Source organism: Camellia sinensis, chromosome 5, assembly GCF_055761805.1.
Source record: "Camellia sinensis isolate YWXY chromosome 5, ASM5576180v1, whole genome shotgun sequence".
NCBI lineage: Eukaryota > Viridiplantae > Streptophyta > Magnoliopsida > Ericales > Theaceae > Camellia > Camellia sinensis.
Genome location: NC_138965.1, coordinates 80614070 through 80634660, shown reverse-complemented (window position 1 = coordinate 80634660; position 20591 = coordinate 80614070). Strand labels below are relative to the sequence as shown.

Below are 20591 nucleotides of genomic sequence, written 5' to 3'. Positions count from 1 at the left end.
CTTCCCCTAGTCCTTGAAGTGCCTGCAGTTGAATCCTCTACTCATTTCACATGAAAATATCAAATAGTACCATCACGAAACCATCTTTGTTTTCCTCTCGTCTTATCCTCAGTACTACATCTATGTTTTAATTGCATATTCACCTATAATAGTCTCTTCCAATCTCCCTACTCATTGATCTAAACATCCACACGTTAGCAACCCTTATTATATAGGCATGTATATCTTAACCATTAAATATCTTATACTATAAATAAAGCATAATCTTATCTAATGGACCCCACTCCTTGAAAGTGAAATCTCACAAGATCGGAAATTTGATACGTAATACATTCACAATTCAAACCCATTCAAAGATAAAAGTCATTATCCAGTGGTGGTCTTGCCAATATTGGGTGCTAAGAGGGGTAGAAAAGGGATATGACCAACTTTATTTAAATTACATTGATGGAGCTTCTATATGCACAACACACTTTGTCTCAGTTCATAATATTTATGTCATTTAGATATCAACTTCCAAAGAAAAATCAAATGTTCGGAAATCGACTTCTGAACAGAAATTAGTTGTTTAGATATCAACTACTGAACATGATTTTCTTTTAAAAAAATTTATTAGGAAATTAACATCCGAAAAATTCATTTTTGTTCAGAAGTTGATATCCGAACAGCAAAATGGTTTGAACTGAGAATTTCTGTGTTGTTAGAATAGAACCTCCCTTAAATTGATGCCCCTAGTATCTAGCCTCCATTCTCACACCCAAGAGCCTGGTTTTACCATTTCACCAAGCGACACGCTATATACATACGAAAGAATAACCAAGCCAGCTTAGTCAAGCCATTGGACATTGTTATATATATTAAAAAAAAAAATGCTTTAAATAGAATCAATGGTGAAACCAAACCTTTTTTCCTTTTTTTGCTCCTCCCATATCCAGTATCAGTACCATCACCACTTTCCGATCTTTCCCTGATAACAAAACACAGTCAGTTCTATGCAGCAGAAAACCTAAGCACATATCTTTTATTAGTAATGACAAATCACAATCAAGATAAACCTCTTTTTCAGGAGCTCTTCTTTCTCTCTTTTTCTCAATTGTTCTTTCTCCTTCATCTTTTTGTAAAGAAGCTTCTCAGCACATCTATTTGGGCGTTATTAACAAACAGAAACACAGAGTTGAGCTTATCAAAGGTATGTTCAACACTATTAATAAGCCAATGAAAGAAATCACATTGAATTGATGCACAAAAGACATATTCAACTAAACCAAGACATGGAAAGAACCAAATAAATGAATTTCCTTAAACTTTCTAAATGACATGAGGCACTCAAGTAGTTAGGTTCCCAAAGAGACAACTCATTGCTACATAATCTCTTGTCTGTATCTTTGTTAGACTAAGTTTGAGAGATCCTGCTAAATTTGGTTCAAAGTACGAAGATGTCATGGTAAAGACAATATTAGAAAGCAAGAAACCACATGGTCGTGTATTTATAAAAAGGTAGCAAGTCCATGAGAGGGGCAAAATAATAGTACTCAATAAACTGATTAATAGAACAATCAACCAATTGGTTAGAGAATTAAAGGCACCTTAATTAAAATAGGATACAGGGGAGCAACGCAAGGCATCCTTCAGTGTGAAATATTAACCAGAAGCAAGCTCACAAAAAGCTGTTACATTGGATTCGGGTAAGGTTGTCGAGTGCAGGGTGCATATTGAGAGGTCAGGCCCATCAAACCTTCAATTTATGGATACATGAACGCAAAATATTGTCATATTTTTATGTTTTTAATCTATTATGTGAGATAAAATGGTGGTATATATAACAGTGTCACTTTCTTTTATTTTTTTAGCAATTATTCCACAATCTATACATATAATGATAGTGTTAAATATAAATATAAATATATCAGAAGGGTCTGATGTAAAATATCAGACACATAACTCATACCCTTGTCCAAGTGCCGGGTGTCTTACACGGGCATTTGGTTTATTTTGAAGAGTCCATATAACATATGATGTTGCCCAAGTTGACCATTATAGTAAATTGGTTAAATTAATAGTGGACCAGTTTACAAAATGGGATAAATGGTAGTAACATTTTTAATGTCCCACTGTATAAACCAATATCAGATGGACTGGATGGATGGGACAATTGAGATCTAGGGACAACTTTCATCCAGTAACATATTAACATCCTAGAACAGTGCACAACCATGTTCTCTTTTTGCAGGGTGTGATGAAAAGGCAATGTCAGAATAAATCTCAGCAGGGTCATCATGTTAGAACACCAAATAAATAAATAAATAAAACATAAAAAATCAAAAATCAAAAAAGTGTCCAAGCCAGTAACATGGGACCGAAATGTCAAAAAATAATGTCACTGCACAAACAATTGCTTCTACTACAACTGCAACAACTGAAACCATACATATAAAAAGTGGGACAAACAGGCATAACCACACACCTCTCACAAGTCACAAGTTTCACCAGGGCCTGTTTGTTTTCCCCTGCTTCAAAATAAGAAAAATTCACCTGCAATGTGACAACCAAATTGGATGAAAAGATAAGTTGCTGGAAACAAAAACCGCGATATGTTATAACTTTGAATCCCTTGCATGATCATTTTGTTGACATAAAAAATTTACCCCAACCCTAGGATCTTAATGCCCATGAGGAAGATAACCCCTAAAGCAGAAGTGCTCAAAATTTTATGAGGCTTCTTAGTGCCTAATGTCTCACAATGATAGTTTGTTGATGACATCATCATTTTCAACCCAGAAGGGGTGAAATAATAAACTTCAGATTCACCAATGGCACATTTTACATTTTGTATCTCCACTTCCTAAATTTATTTTCTTTATGCAATTAGCTCTCTCCCTACCTACAGAATTTGATGGAAATTTCAACAATTCAATGAGTGGGCAATTCAAATACATTCAAAATTAGATTAACTGTTAAAAACCACCTACTCTCCACCTACTTCACCCACTTAAACCTACTCCACTAAACCTAACCCACTACACCACTACCACCTCACCTACTCCACAAAACCTAACCCACTACACCACTACCACCTCCACTTCACCTACTCCTTACCTACTACACACTCACCCTCTTCTATATATAGGAATCATGAATCATTGTAATAGATATCAATAAACATCAATCAATAATACATAAATTTTTACATGGTATCAGAGCAAGGTTAAAACCTTAATATTTCTCGCTTCACCGGCGGGCGGCAACCTCGCCTTGGCCGCCCGCCGGACCTCAACCTATTCCGCTTATTTTCTACACATACCTTGACTTCTTCAACATTTTCTTACACCCCTCCTCCGCTATGTCGGCGGCGGCACCCGCATCATCGTCTAGCCTCTATCGCCGTTCACCTCGCCTCTCACATATCCGTGGTTGTACTCTTACTCGTCGTCGTCGTTGGCGTTTCTGGCGCTGCTTTTCTGCTCGTCACTGCTGTTTTTTTCCCGATTTGCTCTCTCTCTCTTAGCCATGGATTTGGGTGTGGGGTGTAGAGCTGTGGCTCTGTTGTTGGTAGCCATGTTTGCTGGCTTGAAGGTTTCAATGGCAGCAGTGTACAAGGTTGGGGACTCCGCTGGTTGAACCATCATTGGGAATATTGATTACAAGGCCTGGGCTGCTTCCAAGACGTTTCATGTTGGAGATGTAATCATTTTCGAATACAATTTTCAATGTCACGTGTTGCAAGTGCCCCACAAAGAATACCAAGCCTGCAGAAGTGTAAGACAGTAACATGCATCTTCACATACAGCTTGGGTAATGTGTAACTGTCAAAAGCACAAGCTTCTTGGACATCCCTCTCTCTCTCTCTCCATGGACCCAACATCATCATCATGCACCCACTCTATCTCCCTCTCTCTCATCTTTTCCCACTTTCAAACCCACTTTAATCATATCTCTCCTTTCTCTTAATTTATTTCATCCACGTTCTTTCACCCTTTTCTTTTATTTTAATATATATATATATATATATTTTTTTTTTATTATAATATATTTTCCCTATCCCTTGTTAGTAAGCATCACCCGTTTTCCATTCTCTTATTATTATTTATTTTATATTCCACCAAAAAAAAAAAAAAAAAATCACACTGCTGTTTTTCTTATCACCCATCCACAAATATTTTTCTCTATTTTCTTTATCCATTATTTTCTTTTATTTTATTTTTCTTATTAAACAAAACAACACCACAAAATAACACCAACAACATTCCACAACCTTGTCATTTTATTCATATCAGGGGATCAACCCCGATCACACTTTTACATAAAAAAAAAAAAAAAAAAAAAAAAACCCACACAAACAAAAACAAAACTACCACACCCACAGTGGGATTTTTCTTCTCTACTCAGCCGCCGGTCTTTTCTTCTTGCCTCCGTCCTGGGTGGTCCTTGCCGGTGTTGCCTCCGTGCTTCCTAGACCACCAAGCAAGTTGCCTCCTCCCTGCTCCTCCACTACAGCATATGGTGGACCTCCAAATCGGAACATCACGATGGCCTTCCGCTTCAGCTCCTTGTTTTCTGTCTTTAGCACACTTATCTCTGCTCGCGCATCCTTATACATGCGTTGGAGCAGAGCCAGCTGGGAGTTTAACTGTTGCACCTCATTTGTCCTGCTCTGCAGCCGGTGCAACAGGTTTGTGACCGCAGTCATGGTTTCCACACATGACTTCAGAGTATACTAATTGGCCTCAATATCAGTTTGCACCGCCATTTTTTGCTCCACCGACCGCATCGGAAAGTTCAACGGAGCAAAACCAGAGGTGTTTGGTTGAGGTTCACTGGCCACCGCACCAGTTATTTCTCTTGTGGACTCGTTCAATTCTGGAAAGAGCGTGAGCAGACCACGGGAAGAGGAGGCCATGTTCTGGGTAGCTGGACGGGAAGAAGAGGCCATGTTGCTGAGTGTTTCAGAGATGGGTTAGTTACAGAGTATTACAGAGTTTCTCTCTCAGTAAAGGAAGAGTTTTTTTCAGAGGATTTTCAGAAGTTTTTTGTCTGCCTCAGCCTCAGCATCAACCTTGGTTAAATAGACGGGGCAGCCACGCGTATCGCGCGCCACTTGACGCCAGACGACAAACGGGCGCGCCAGCCAAGGCACTCACGTGCCTCGCCATCATGTCCGGAACATCTTTTTATGACTTGGGCTCGCCTTTTGATGGCACGTCTTTTTATGGATTGGGCACGCATTTTGATGGCACGTCTTTTTATGGATTGGGCACGCCTTTTGATGGCACGCCTTTTGAAAGATTGGGCACACCTTTTGAGGGTGCGACTTTTTAGGGGTCCGACAAGACTCTGTAAACTGTCCCGACATTGATTCCGGTTAGCTCCTTCAAGGGTCCGACAAGACTCAGTAAACTGTCCCGACATTGATTCCGATTCGCTCCTTCAAAGGGTCCGACAAGACTCTGTAAACTGTCCCGACATTGATTCCGGTTAGTTTCTACAAGGGTCCAGCAAGACTCCGTAAACTGTCACAACAACTGTCACAACAGTGTCTGTTACAACGGTCCGACATGACCCCGTAAACTGTCTTCTACATCGGTCCGACATGACCTCATAAACTGTCTTCTACATCGGTCTGACACGACCACACAGTATCTGCTACAACGGTCCGACATGACCCCATAAACTGTCTTCTACATCGGTCTGACACCGCCATCCAGTGTCCTCTACACCGTTATGACACCACCATACAGTGTCCTCTACATGGTTATGACACCCCCATACAGTGTCCTCTACAACGTTATGACACCACCATCCAGTGTCTTCACCAATGGTCTGACACGACCATACAGTGTCTCTTATCCTCTTTTATTTTTATGTATTTTCTTGTTTTGTTACTCTCTCCAAACTCAAGTTGGTTAGTTCCTATCCCCCTTGAGTTTGCGGGGAGCTGTTAAAAACCACCTACTCTCCACCTACTTCACCCACTTAAACCTACTCCACTAAACCTAACCCACTACACCACTACCACCTCACCTACTCCACAAAACCTAACCCACTACACCACTACCACCTCCACTTCACCTACTCCTTACTTACTACACACTCACCCTCTTCTATATATAGGAATCATGAATCATTGTAATAGATATCAATAAACATCAATCAATAATACATAAATTTTTACATTAACTATCAAATCGGATGCAAAGATAAGCTGCTAGCAACAAAAACCATGATATGTTATAACTTTGAATCCCTTGCATGATCATTTTGTTGAATAAAAATTTTAACCCCTCACCTACGATCTTAATGCCACTAGGAAGATAACCGACTAAGAAGCTCAGAAACAGACATGGACCGTGAGCCCCCTAGGATCATAATGCTTCATCATTTCTATTTCCTTTAGTGTTTTTTTCTAAAAACACTACTTCAAATCTGAAATTCTAATTCTATGGGATGTTATTGGACACATTTTTAATGTATGAAAATTGTAGCAATGCTTATGGTTTCCCTTTTTCCTAACATCTTTTATTTTAAAGTTTTGAGCACAAACAACCGGTAAATAGAGCCATCTCTCAAAAAGTCTAGAAACACCGATTTTTGTTACCGCTGACAAATATGAGTCAAAATCTTCCTTTAAGTGTTGGCTTTCAAATAAAATTAGTTTTAATGAAAATGAGTGAGTGGTTTGAGCGAAACACTGATTTTTGTAACAGCCGACAAATCTGGATAGGTCTGGAGTATTTTGTTAATATCTAAAAATCTAGAAGGGCTATCCCACTTTTGTAAATTGGGTTTGAAACTAGATTCATTTCTCTCCAAACCCTCACGAGGCCAGGTCTTTGGGGCCACAAAAAGTAATTTTGCCACATTTATTTCTAAACTGGTTCAATCTGGAAATTCTGAAAATGTGTTGATGTGCTCTTCATTATGGTTTAACTCTTCTATGCTATGTCTCTTGGATGTTTTATCTTCATCATGTCATATATACTTATTTTGTGGGTTTATTTATTGTGCATAAGTTACCACATGTTTAGCTTTGATTGGTATCTTTTTATGACCATGCTTTGTTCTAACCGAAAAGCATAATGTAATTAATAAAGGGGAAACCTAATGGTGTGATAATGGATTGTGATCGCTTGTAGTATTTTTATGAGATAATCAGATTGATGAGACAAATGAACTAGTTTTGGAAATGGAAAAAAAAATGACGGATTGTGGGGTTAAGTATTACGCAAGTGTGTTTTCGAACCCTAACATGGTACGGGAGGTATTCTGGCTACTTAACGAAATTGGGAGGTATAAGGGTGGCAGTGAGGGTTTCACACAAGGAGAGTATCCCTAAAAGCGCCCTTGAGGCAGACCGTGATGTCACCACTCGAGTATGTAACCTCGGTGCATGGGCATCATTGGTAATTGTACAATAAGCGATGCATTGGTATTTGTTTAACTAGGGGGGGGTCAAAATTGGTTGTGGTCAGTGTTAGTGGTTGGGTAGGAACGGCATTTCACGGGGAGTTGCCTACAACTAACTTAATTGATTGATTCTTATTCTTTAGCACTAAAATTTATTATAAGCTCTACTTGATTATTGCTTCAGCTGTATATTATGATCGTGCCATTATTTTACTTTTGTATTTGGAATGGGAAAAGGGACGGAGTGTGTGTGAGTTTAATGGACATTCCAAACTCATGGCGTTTCAAGTCAGGTGGAGAAGAGTATTGCCCTGAAGACAGTGCCACCAAGACTTTTGAAGAAGTATGGCTTCCGTAGAAGAACTTCAAGACTTGTTTTGTTCATGCCTATTTGTCAGAATATTCAGTTTTATGTATATATGACATATATACATAAAACTGAGTATTCTCACACTATTTTGTAATCTCATTTGGATTGTAATATTGCTCAAATTTCCTATCTTGTAACCAAGACTTGACGTTTGTAATTACTATATTTTGCGTATATGTATTATATATTTTTGTTTAGACCTATCTACAACATATATCCCTCATCAACTCTTGTTGTCCTTGCGTTAATACCTTGAAAAGATTTGTCAAAAAGGTACCTCCGCTTTCTAAGGAGATTGGACTTCGAAGGAAAGCTATTTTGACTCCTTCGATCTTTCTTGGGATCTTTCTTGGTTATTGATCAAAGGGCACATTAGCGACGTTCCTAGACCTTCTTTCTTAGAATAGAATTTGGGGCGTCACACAGACACAAACACAAATACAGACAAGGGCACGAGACATGGGACACAGTCGTATAAAAAAAAAATGAGGACACAAACATAGTGGGGACACGGCAATACAAAATATTTTTATATATATTTTGTTTGTTATGAATATTACACCATAACAATCAAAATTAAAAAAAATAACACTAATTTAGTATATAAAAATAAAATACCCACTCTTAAGTCAACTCTTATCGTTTAACACTAATTTATTTTTATTTTATTTGCTATGTTTTTTTATTTTTTTTTATTTTTAATGTATCTATTAATTATTTAAATCAAAGAAAAAAGTAATAAGCATTCAACATCCAACCAAAGCACTAAATAATATTTAATTAATTAAAGGGGCACGGCACGTGTTGTGTCCCATATGTGTCCCTGCCATGTCCCAATGTTCCCGCCGAATCCTCGTGTCTTACACCGCTACTGCAAATATTTTGGAGTGTCGGTGCTTCATAAATAATCGCTAAAGCAAAAGTGCTTAAAATTTTATGAGGCTTCATAGTGCCAACATAAAAATAGTGGCTCCCATTGATAGTTTGTCGATGACTCCATTTTCACCAAAAAAGGGGTGAAATAATAAACTTCAAATTCACTAGTGGCACATTTTAATATTTTTATCTCCACTTCCTAAATTTAGTTTCTTTATGCAATTAGCTCTCTCCCCAAATCCCCATCTACAAAATTTCCTGGAAATTTGAACAATTTGATGAGTTGGCAACTCGAATACATTTTAAACCAGTTTAAATTTATTTAATTCAACCTAGAAGAACTGTGAAGGGAAGAAATTAAGGTGCAATTTTAGATTGGAAAGTTAAGGAACAAAAAACCCACCTCCAAAATGTAGCAGAGCTAATTTAAAACTCATGTGATGTTCTCATGACCTATAAATTTGAACCCCTCACCTAGGATGTTAATGCCACTAGGAAGATTACCCCTAAAGCAAAAGTGCTCAAAATTTTATAAGGCTTCTTAGTCAATAAAACAAAAATAATGTCTCTAAGTGATGTTTTGTTAATGATATCATCATTTTCACCCAACAAGTAGGGATGAAATAATAAACTTCATATTCACCAGTGGCACATTTTACTTTTTGTATCTCCACTTCCTAAATTTAGTTTCTTTACGCAGTTAGCTCACTCCCTATTCATAGAATTTAATAGAAATTTCAACAATTTGATGAGTTGGCAATTCAAATACATGGAAAACTAGTTTAAATTCATTTAATTCAACCTAAAAGAAGTAGAAAGGGAAGGAATTAAGCTGCAATTTTAGATTGGAAAGTTATGGTACAAAAAACCCACCTCCAAAATGTAGCTAAGCCAATTTTAAAACTCATGTGCTGTTCTCATGACATATAAACCGACAAAAGGACAAGCTCCGTTTGAGACAACTCAAAGGATGATAAACTTCGTAAAATAGCTTAAACATCTCTTTCTTATGAAGATTTCAAAGAAAAATCAATTCTTTATGGCATGCAATTATTGAAAGTATATGGGTTTATAGGACAATGGATGGGGTTCTTCTGTGGCTGGAGATGGGAACTATCAGTCACCATAGAAATTTATCTCTCAAGGCCTTTTGCATTTTTCTCGTTCACTCACTTTGTTGTGGGTAATGGAGAGCTTAATACTTGAAGGGATAAAAGTCCGTTCACTATTTTGTTTCCATGACTTTATCGCCTTTCTAGAACTCACAATGTTTCAATTGAATGATGGTTTTATCTAGCTCCACTCCAATTTCTTGAAATTTTTAGTTCTTTAAAAATCTCAAACGACTGTGAGGTTGATGAACACACTTTTTAATGGCAATCCTTGATAATGTCTCTTTGTCCAAAGCTTTTATAAAAGGGTAAGGTGCACCCTTCATTCATCCATATTGTTCTCTTACAAATTTGTCTTTGATAAATTAATTGATGATTCTAATCCCATTCCTCGCTCCTCACAAGATGATCCAGAAAGATTATGTGCCTCTTAAGGTTAAAGTGTTTGCTTGGACTTTGGCTTATAAGAAGCTTAACAGCAAGACAACGTTTATTTATCAAAAAAAAAAATGAAATCGTTAAAAAAAAAATTGCCAAAATGTTATTTGCAATCCTAATGGTGTGTCATGTGTAAGGAGCAGATGAAAATGTTGGTCATTTATTTAGTATTGTTCTATTTATTTACCCCTGGTGGATGGTGATTTGATTTGCAGGCTGGAGTGGGTAAGTTTTTCTTCTTGCGTTCATTTGTTGTGTGTTGATCTTAGAGGTTATGACTCAAGTGAAAAAGTCAAGGATCTTTGGAAATGTGAGGTGTGTGTTTTTTTCTGGATCATACACTTATAAAAGAATGATAGAATCTTTGGAGGGAAAAGTGAATGTTTGGAAGAATTGTGAGAGAAGATCCACTACTTGGCTTCATTTTTGGGTTTTGGTATATCTCCTTCCTATAAGGACATTCCTTTATTTTTTATTACTACAGATTGGAGGGTTGTTATCTTGATATCCTTTGTATCTTCTTTGTTTTCAAAGGGCTTCTTGTCCTCATTGTTTCCTTGTTATCTTTTTGTAATCCATAAATAAATAAACAAAAATTTGTTCCTCAAAAAAAAAAAAAAAAAAAAAAAAAGAATATTATATTGCCCTTATTTGTCCCCCTTCCATATAGGCCAGAAAGTTGTTACATAAGAATAATAAAAATAGCAAAACTGATTCCCTTTAGAAGACTTCAAGAAGAGGGTAAGGTTTAAATGGTTAATTAAGCAAAATTCTGTCTCAATCTATATAGCAAGAAGCACAAACACTTCTATCGTGGAGGCGACATTGTCCGACAATTCTTCAATGTGTCATAATTAAAATTTTAAATTCATATCAGATACATTTTTTTTTTATTGGCATTGGGGTGTCCAGATCAAAGCACAACTAATCCCCAAGGGTACACAGGCCCTCAAGATAGAGTTTCCCGCAAGTGCACCACAGTTAATTGAAGGTTTTCTCCTAATCCAATGGCCATAAGAAATTATTAGCACCTAAGAAGTTTCGATCCCTAAACCTTGGAGGGAGCACAACCCCAAAACCCAAGGCCTTGCCACCAGGCCAACCTCTTGGGGTTTCATAATATCGGATACTTTACAAGCACTTTTGGAACAAGCATATCGTGTCCTAGGCCAGGTGTATAATAAATGTATAAAAATATAAAAGTTTAACGTGTCCCAGGCCAGGCATATCGTTTCCTACATTTTTTAAAAATTGTTGTGTCAGTCTGTATGTGTCTTGTTGCGTGTCATGTGTCTATGCTACTTATATATATAGCTTTTTCACACTCTAGTTTGAATAACGTAACATTTGGGTGAACTCTCATAAAATATAAAAATAAGAAAAAAAAATGATTATAGAGATTCCCGAAAAAATATAACTATTTGTGGGACTTTTTTATCCGAACCTGACCTCCTCCATCCCACCATTTCATTTTATCCTTTTTGTAGAGGAAAAACTTCATTGCTCAAAGGAAAGGGTACAAGGTAGGACAAGATGTCCTTATAGTGAAACAATACCAACTTCAAATGCTATCAATAATCATAAGAACTTCATAAAACTCCTGAAAAAGTTCAGCACAAAATTTCTCCAAGCACATGTAACTAATCAAATATGTTTTATATAGAGAGAAAAAATGATGTTGAAAATCTAAAAATTTAGAATGGATTTCACGATTATTCTAGAGTCTATTTATTAAAAATAAAAAAAAATAAAAATAAAAATAAAAAAGAAGAAAAGAAAGGAAGAAGAAGAAGAAGAAGAAGAAGACAGAAAAAAGATTGTTCTAAAGTGCTTCTAAATTGTTTACATTTGTCATCCAAAAATTTAATACTAGTTGCAAGGATCCCACAGACAAAATCTCACTAATAACCCAATAATTGCTTCAACCCACATTATATACTATCTCAGGTAAAATACAAATCAAACAGAAGATGGGTAGAATAACACTTTCCTCATAGCTTGCTAATCCATCTTTTTCGTTGCAATGCTTGTTACCACATACAAACTGCCCTGACAAACAAGGGTAAAAGGTCAATTCTAATTCCTACTGTCATTACAACCACAAGACATTTTTCCATTGTACAGAGAAACAGAAGGGAAAAAAAATGCCAAATATTACAATAATGAAATCACAAGCCAAGTCGTGCAAGACTAGGAATTTTAGTTCTAGTGCCACCTCAACATGGTTACATACTAATAAATAAAATTAACTGTTTATCCTAAAACACTTCCAATTATTTCAATTTCCAATGATCTAAAGACTTGCTGCCCAGAAAAATGAATCACTTCAAATATTTGATGCCCATAAATTATTTACAATGATTTAAACCATCTAAAAATTACATTTCAACTTCCAAGGATCAAATTTCTATACCTTCTAGTTCTAGAACGTTGCAAGCTTCAAAAGAACTAAACTACAAGCATTTCAAAGACATTATCGATTTTAAAACCTTTAATTAGTGCAGAAATAATCCAGCCAAAATTTTGAACAATGAATAATAATAATAATAACCCAGCGAAAATATTTTCTAATTTTGATATCATACTGTTTTTGATAAGTAACGATAGAAATTGATTTTATACCTATGGCCTAAAATAAGAAGTTAAATCCTACTTACTGATGGATGTTCCAGTATAATAACATTTTGATTAATCCCTTTCTTCTTCACACAATGTATTTCAGGCCTAGTAGCATATGGATTTCAAGCCTTTCTTGTTGTCAGTAGCAGCAATCTCATCAAAAACCAAATTTGCAAGTCTTTTTTTCCTTTGGTACATCGGTGCCATATAGCCTACAGGATAGGAGAGCCAAATCTGGCAAGACTCTTTTTTCCTGATCGGCAACATTTTTTTTTTTCCTTTTTTTGGCATATGGCTAGACTTGAACCATCAGCATCCTTAGTGAGGTGTAGCAGTTCTGAGCAACTGAAAAATTGTAATTTTTTTACCTTTTGTTTGAGTGTTTCTTGAGTACACCATCAATTATAGAGATAAAGCTCAATCCAAGCTACATCACATCTCAGATAATGAGAATAAATGCATTGATTGCTCTTTCAAAGTAATGATAGAATTGCAAACAGTTTTCACAAGCTAGATTACTCAGAATCCAATGGCCATGAGCTGCGCAGACAAGTATACATATAATAAGTAGGTTCAAAGAGGTTCACCCTTCACCATATTTTCCAAAATAGATCATCATATTTTACTGAGCATTAAAATGCCTGCAAGAGTTCTTCAAGGCTGACAAGTATACACATAATAAAATCATAGGCATGGTTGTTAGAATCATACGATTCACGATGCGATTCATATGATTTGATACGAGTTTCAACAAAAACGATTCTAATCATGTTGTTGAATCAAAAATTGAGTGAAATTTACAATTCACTACGATTCATTGCAATTCACTACAATGCACACGATTCACTACTATTTCTGAAACAACATCGTTTTCGCCAAACTATGAAGATATATAAAAGAGATTAATTAATTAAACTGATATATGTGATTTTATATGTATACACATATATATAATGTAGTCATATTAATAATTTACTTTATTTTAAACATTGAATGCATTTTTATGTGTATATAAAAATATAGAATTATATATTATATTAAATAAAATGAATCTCATGATTCACGATTTACTATTTTAGCAAAACGATTCACGATTTGACAACAATGATCATAGGTTCAAACAAAGTAATCATATAAAAATAACAATAACAACAACAATGTAGAAGTTACTGCAGAGATGTTACCTTTCCCAGATACGACTTCTTTTTCAGTCCTCCACCTCAGGCCAATCTACAAGAAAGAAAGTAGAGATTCAAAGAAAAATACACCCAGAATATCAAGGCAGTAATTACATAAGATAATAAATTATTTAAATGATAATCTTGAGCCTACAAAGATTTCAATTTACAGGGAATTTCAATGCCCTTTGTGATTTGTAAAGGATCCACATGACTGTTGTCCGCTGAAAAGAAATATAATATTTAAGGAAAATGCTATAGACCCCAAATAATCTACTAAATTTTCAACCAAACCTCTCACATGGGTGTGAGACCCACACAAATTCACATGTGTGTCGGTCCCACACTCATGTGAGAGGTTTGGTAGAAAATTTGGTAGATTATTTGGGGTCCCTAGCATAACTCAATATTTAAACAAGCTCTTATCTAGTAAGGGAATTTTCATATCCAATAATTGAAAGAGCTGCTTTCTTTTTTCTTTTTTCTTTTTTTTTTTTGTAAAGGATAGATGTAACCAACACTGTCAATTTTTAAAGATACAATTCATCAACATATGGGTCCTGTACTAAAGAAATTGAAATGTTGCACATTAAGAATCCTTAAATGGGGCTGGCTTATTGCCAATAACTCATAAAAACACAATAAATTCGTGAGTTGTGCGAAGAAAAATAATACTATTAAGAGTGCTGTTAATAGCACCCCAATAATTACTTGGGACACCCCACTTTCATTTTTTTTAGTACAATTTTGTCCTAACATCAAATTACAGATTTATCCTCCACTCTCACAAACCCTAACCCACCTCACCCCCACTCCGGCTGGCAACTTTTGCCGCCATCCTCCAACTTCGGCCGCCATTGCCATCACCACCACCCTCACTCCCCACTCTCCAGCGCACCACCACCCACACCACTCTTGGATTGTTCACACCCTCTCTCTCTCTCTCTTTCACTCTCACTTGCACGCGAGATCGCAATCGCAATCACAACCACAAAAGGTTAGTGATGGTGGCGACCCACTCTCCCCGCGCAATCATCACGACTGCAACACTACTTGTGATCTCCCCAGATTCTCTCTCTCTCTCTCTCTCTCTCTCTTGCACACAAGATCGCGATCGTGGCCACAGAAGGTTAGTGACGGTGGCGACCCACCATTCCCACACGATCATCACGACTACAACACTACTTGCGATCTCCCTAGATTCAGTTCGGCAACCCAGGATTGAACCACCACCATTTATTCGGTGGTTTACAACTGAAGCTCCACCGTTTGTTTGGTACCAATTTTTCGAACCAGAGGCGATGATTTCAAAAGAAGAGGAATCGAACATGAGCATGACGGGTGTCACACCACAGATTTTTAAACTAGAAACTAATTAACCTAAGCGTGAGGTTTTAGAAAGAAGTCTCGATCTTATTCATTTGTTTATCGAAAATCTTCTTTCCTTGCTGTTAGAATTTTAAATATTAAGAAGATGAAGAAGAAGAATGAGATAGAAAAGAAGAAGAATGAGAGAACGGCTGCTATTGTATTAACAATAATAATGATTAGGGTTCTCCCTTCTTACATATATATTTATAATAAAAGACTAAAGACCTCTTAGACACTAACACTTACCACTACGCCTCAAGTTGGTACAAATATATCTCTCATGCCCAGCTTGCAACAAATTGAATGAAAGACCTTACTACTAAAAGTTTTAGTAAACACATCCACCAATTGATCTTCAGACTTCACGAAAGGCATACCTATCAAACCCTTATTCAATTTCTCCTTAATAAAATGTCTGTCGATCTCAATATGCTACGTCCTATCATGTTGAACAAGATTGTGAGCAACACTGATAGCAACTTTGTTATCACAGTACAGAGTCATAGGATCCCCGTAAACAATACCTATATCACCCAACAAAGACTAAAGCCACATGAGTTCGCATGTACCATGCGCATAGCTCGGTATTCTGCCTCTGCACTAGACCGGGACACCACCGTCTGCTTCTTACTACGCCAAGTGACTAAACTACCCCCTACAAAAGCGCAATAACCAAATGTAGACCTTCTGTCATCTATAAAACCTACCCAATCTGCATCTGTAAATGCCTCCAACCTCAACTGACCACGATTAGAAAACAAAATCCCTTTCTCCAGGGACTAATTTAAGGTACCTCAAGATGCGATACTGTGACAAACCAATCATTCATGAATGACACATATCATATTATTCTTGCATTCATGCCTTGTGTTACATGCTTACGTGAATTAAGGCTTGCTAGGAACTAGAGAAGAAGAAGTTAGCTTTAAAAACCTTAAGTGTGGAATTTATGTGTTTTGTGCCTTGAATTAGGGGATGACTTTAGACTTGACTTGTGAATGCTAGGATGTACCTATGCACTAATTGAGAAGCTTAAAGGTCATAGACTAATGTGCTTGTCATTTTGGTGTTATGCGAAATTTTGCTAATCAGGATTAGTGTTAATTAAGTACATTTAGTGGGCCTTAATTAGGATTAATTAAGTAAAGTAAGATTAAGTTTAAACCTTAATTGATTGGTCCTAACCATGGTTAACTAAGATAAGTAAGTGAGATTAAGGCAATTAGTCGAAGCATACAAATAGGTGATACATGCACCTCTCCTTTTCGTCCTAATTTGGTCTGTGTCTTATTTTGAGTTCAATAAAACCAAAAGAAGAGAAGGAAACCTGCTGGAGAAAAGAGAAAGAACTAGAAGAGAAGAGAAAGGGCAAGAAAGAAGGAGAAAAAGAAGAGAAAGAAGAGAGAAAAGAGAAAAGAGAAGGGTTTGTAGGAAATCAACCAAAAGCTCATCTACAATTATTCTAAGGTAAGATTCTAGCCCTAATTCTTGTAGTAAACCCACCTACCAGCTAAAATTGGAAAGAAGTTAGGATTAATTTGAGTTAGTTACAAAGAAATGAAGGAAATGAGTGAAGAAAATTGAGATAGGTTGAAGAGTAAGTAGGTGGTTCTAATTCTTGCTAATTTGATCTTGTTCTTGATGTTCTTAATTTGTAGGAAGCTATATTCTCAAGTTTTCTTATGGTTTTCAATGATTTTGCAAGTTCAATTCATGTTTTGGAAAGATGGAAAATGAAAGGTTTGAATAATAAAGAGTAGGGCTGAGGAATTTCTTGACAAAACCTATGATTTGAACCTTAATACTTTGAAATACATTATAATTTAATGTTGTTCTTTTGAAAAAGATCATACTTTCATAATTTTCCATTAATCTTGCATGTTTAACATTGAGTTTGCAAGGTCCCTAGCTTAGGTCGAGAAGAGGAAGCTTAGAACAAAGAAAGATTTTCGAACAGCGTGCTCCAGCCACTTTCGCATGTGCGGCAGTGACTCCCGCACGTGCAACCCAACGCTCCAGAATCGAAATTTCATTCTGCAATAACCGCATGTGCGGGGGCTCATCACATGTGGCCCCCCTGTTCCAACACAAAATCTTGTTTTTCATGCCTTGTTTACCTAGGACCCTTCCATGCTTGCATTTGACACTTATTATATAATTATTTGAGACTTGAATTAAGCCTTGAATGGCACTAAGAACTTGAGAGAAGTTTACAAAAACATTAAGCTAAGTTTAGGCACTTTGTTTGTTATGTTTTTGCAAGTTAAGTTAGGTACTTCAATGTTTTGTTCTTGTTTGTGTAGGTTACCCTTTGGAAGAGTTTACCCTTTGTTCAATGAGCCATTTGTGAGTAGTAGTTTAGTAACACTACGTTTGATAAACTATGTCTCAAATGCAAAACTTATTTATATTTATGAAAGTTATGCTATTGTTTGTTATGAATGAACATCTTATTTTCTTGTACAATGTATTAAGATGATACTCTTGGATCTTGTCCCAGTTATTGGGGGATTATACCAATAGCATCTTGATGGCCGAGCTCACCATGCCACCTTCGGGTGGATCATTTAGTCAGTACCCGGGTCTGTCAAGCACCTTGCAATCCTTGATATGTTCATCATTATGTAAATGTTTGCAAATCAAGTTTTGTACTATCTTGCTCAAGTTAAGCTATGTTTAATTTATGATTTTATGCTATTTGATAAAACCCATCAGTGTTCATTCATTTACTGCTTTACTTTATTACTATTCACTGGGCAAATGGCTCACTCCTCGCCCCTATATGTATATAGGTGATGATGAAGAGCACAGTTAGGAAGAGAAGTCGAACTAGAAGTCTTTTATTTTGTTTTGTCCTTTTGGGAGTTGTAATCTTGAGACAATAGTTTTGTTTTTCAATTTTGGTTTTGTGTAGTTGTGTTGTGTACGATATACTTCCTTTTCATTGTTCGGACTTGTAAATATCAACATAATAATATGAGAAGTATGCTTGTTATGTTTTCATACGACTTATGCACATGCTCTAAATGGACTCTTGATAATAAATGGACAAATGATTATGCATAAGCCCAATGTTATTAGTCTAGTCTAGTCTTGTCTTGCTAGGCCTTTGGTAGTTGAGTACTACTGGCCGATCACAATGCTATCCTATTTGGGGTGGGATAGGGTCATGACATATACACAGCTTGCAAATGTGTTGGAAAAGAATCATGCATAAACTGACTTACTATCCCAACTGCATAGGCAATATTCACCTGAGAGTGAGATGGGTATATAAGTCATCCCACAAGTATTTGGTACCTTTCCTTCTCCACAGAGATACCAACACCACTATAAAGATGATGATTAGCCTCAATCGGTGAATCAGCCTGTTTATAGCCTAACATGCCCCTATCTTCAAGAAGATATAGAATATACTTCCTTTGAAAAATAAAGATGCTTTTGTCAGACCTGGCAACTTCAATCCCAAGAAAGTACCTCAACAGTCCAAAATCTTTGATCTCAAATTCCTTGGCCAACTGCATTTTTAGATGTGCCACATCCTTCTCATCATCCACAGATACAATAAGCAAAATTACCTTATTTGCAATGCGTTTGATAAAAACATGGTATGATTTGCATTGCTTTGGTTATACCCAAATCTCAACATCGCTTTCAGAAATTTGTCAAACCAAGCCTAAGGAGACTGTTTCGAACCATATAAAGCTTTCTTCAACCTACAGACTTTTCCAACCGTAGACTTGGAGGAGAATCTTGGTGGCACATCCATATAAACCACCTCCTCCAAATCCCCATGGAGAAATGCATTCTTCACATCTAGTTGCTGTAAAGGCCACCCCAAGTTGGTTGCACATGAAAGAATGGCTCGAATGGAATTCATATTTGCTACAGGAACAAAGGTTTCTTCATAATCAATTATGTATGTCTGAGTAAATCTCTTAGCCACTAGTCTTGCTTTATACCATTCAATTGTCCCATCTGCTTTCTACTTAATGGTGAACACCCACTTATGCCGCCCCAGTGGTTTTTTTCCATTTGGAAGAGGAACCAACTCCCAAGTATTATTCTTGCTCAAGACTTGAACAACATCACCCCAAAAAGACTCATGGACATTCATGGTAAACAAAAGAGAGCAAGCAACATCAAGGAGATGACCATTATTGCATTCAACAACTCCATTCTGCTGAGGAGTGCAAACACAACTAGTGTTGGCACCTTCTACTTGAAGGCTACATGATTGGCATTGGCCGCACCTTGCGCCTATGTCCAATCAAGAACATGGCATGATGGTGGCATGCCAAGACATCAAAGTGGGAGCAAGATAATTGTTGTGTGGTAGCAGCACTCAACCCCTTGGCCAAAGTGTGGGTAGCATGGCACAAATGCAAGGCAATATGATGGGGCAGACTGCAAGGCAGTTATTGGCAGTTATTGGCAGTTATGCATGTCTGTTAGAAACAGTTACCTTTGTTGGGGCAAAGACAAGGCAAAGCTGAAAATCAGAAGGCAAGGCTGGAAGTTAAGAGCAGTTACTAGCAGTTATCTCCATATTGTTTCCAATTCCCTAGGCAGTTGGGGGTGTCAATCACCATGCCACTTGGCATGCTTTCCTTGTATTGTTGGTTGTCTTTTGTAACTGATTGTAAGCCTATATTAGACATGGCCATGGAACTCGAAAATTCAATCAAGTGTTTGAGAGTTTAGAATTTTACTTTCCTTTATAATTGTTGACGCAATAATAAAGGTTGGGTTTTCTCGTAATTGTTGTATTGCTTTATCTTGTATGCTTGACAAACTTAATTGTGTGTGAGTTGCATAGATTGGCGGAGACTAAGTGCTGAGACTTAGTGCCATCACAAGACTAAAAATTTGTACTCTGAAAATAGTGTTGTGACAACTAGTATGGTAAAGAATGCCATACTCCTCAAGATATGCCCGAAAACCACCATTAACATCCTTAATCCCATTATCACTTCGAAGAATTTTAATAGTAGCATTAAAGAGATTGGTCACCATTTTATGAAAAAGGCGAAAATAAAAAAAAAAAACCTCACTTTTGGTTCGAAGTAGGTAAACCCAAGTCACACGGGAATAACAATCAATAAAAGTGACAAACCAACGCTATCCAAAAGTACACACGACAAGGGAAGGCTCCCACACATTAATAAGAACAAGCATAAAAGGAAAAGTACTTCTTTTATTAACTTAACGATAATAAGTATGTTT

The 20591-nt window shown here is 36.7% G+C and overlaps 1 protein-coding gene across 1 annotated transcript in view; it reads right to left on the bottom strand.

Annotated features, from left to right (window-relative positions):
* The window catches only part of LOC114319513 (folate-sensitive fragile site protein), an 87915-nt gene that overhangs the window by 8316 nt on the left and 59008 nt on the right, over positions 1 to 20591 (bottom strand). Inside the window, exons 6-10 of the mRNA XM_082869119.1 lie at positions 14001 to 14046; positions 12190 to 12246; positions 2465 to 2534; positions 1056 to 1139; positions 903 to 967 (exon numbers count right to left, since the gene is read on the bottom strand). Coding sequence (XP_082725245.1) covers positions 903 to 967; positions 1056 to 1139; positions 2465 to 2534; positions 12190 to 12246; positions 14001 to 14046 — 322 coding nt within the window. The remainder of the gene's footprint in view (positions 1 to 902; positions 968 to 1055; positions 1140 to 2464; positions 2535 to 12189; positions 12247 to 14000; positions 14047 to 20591) is intronic.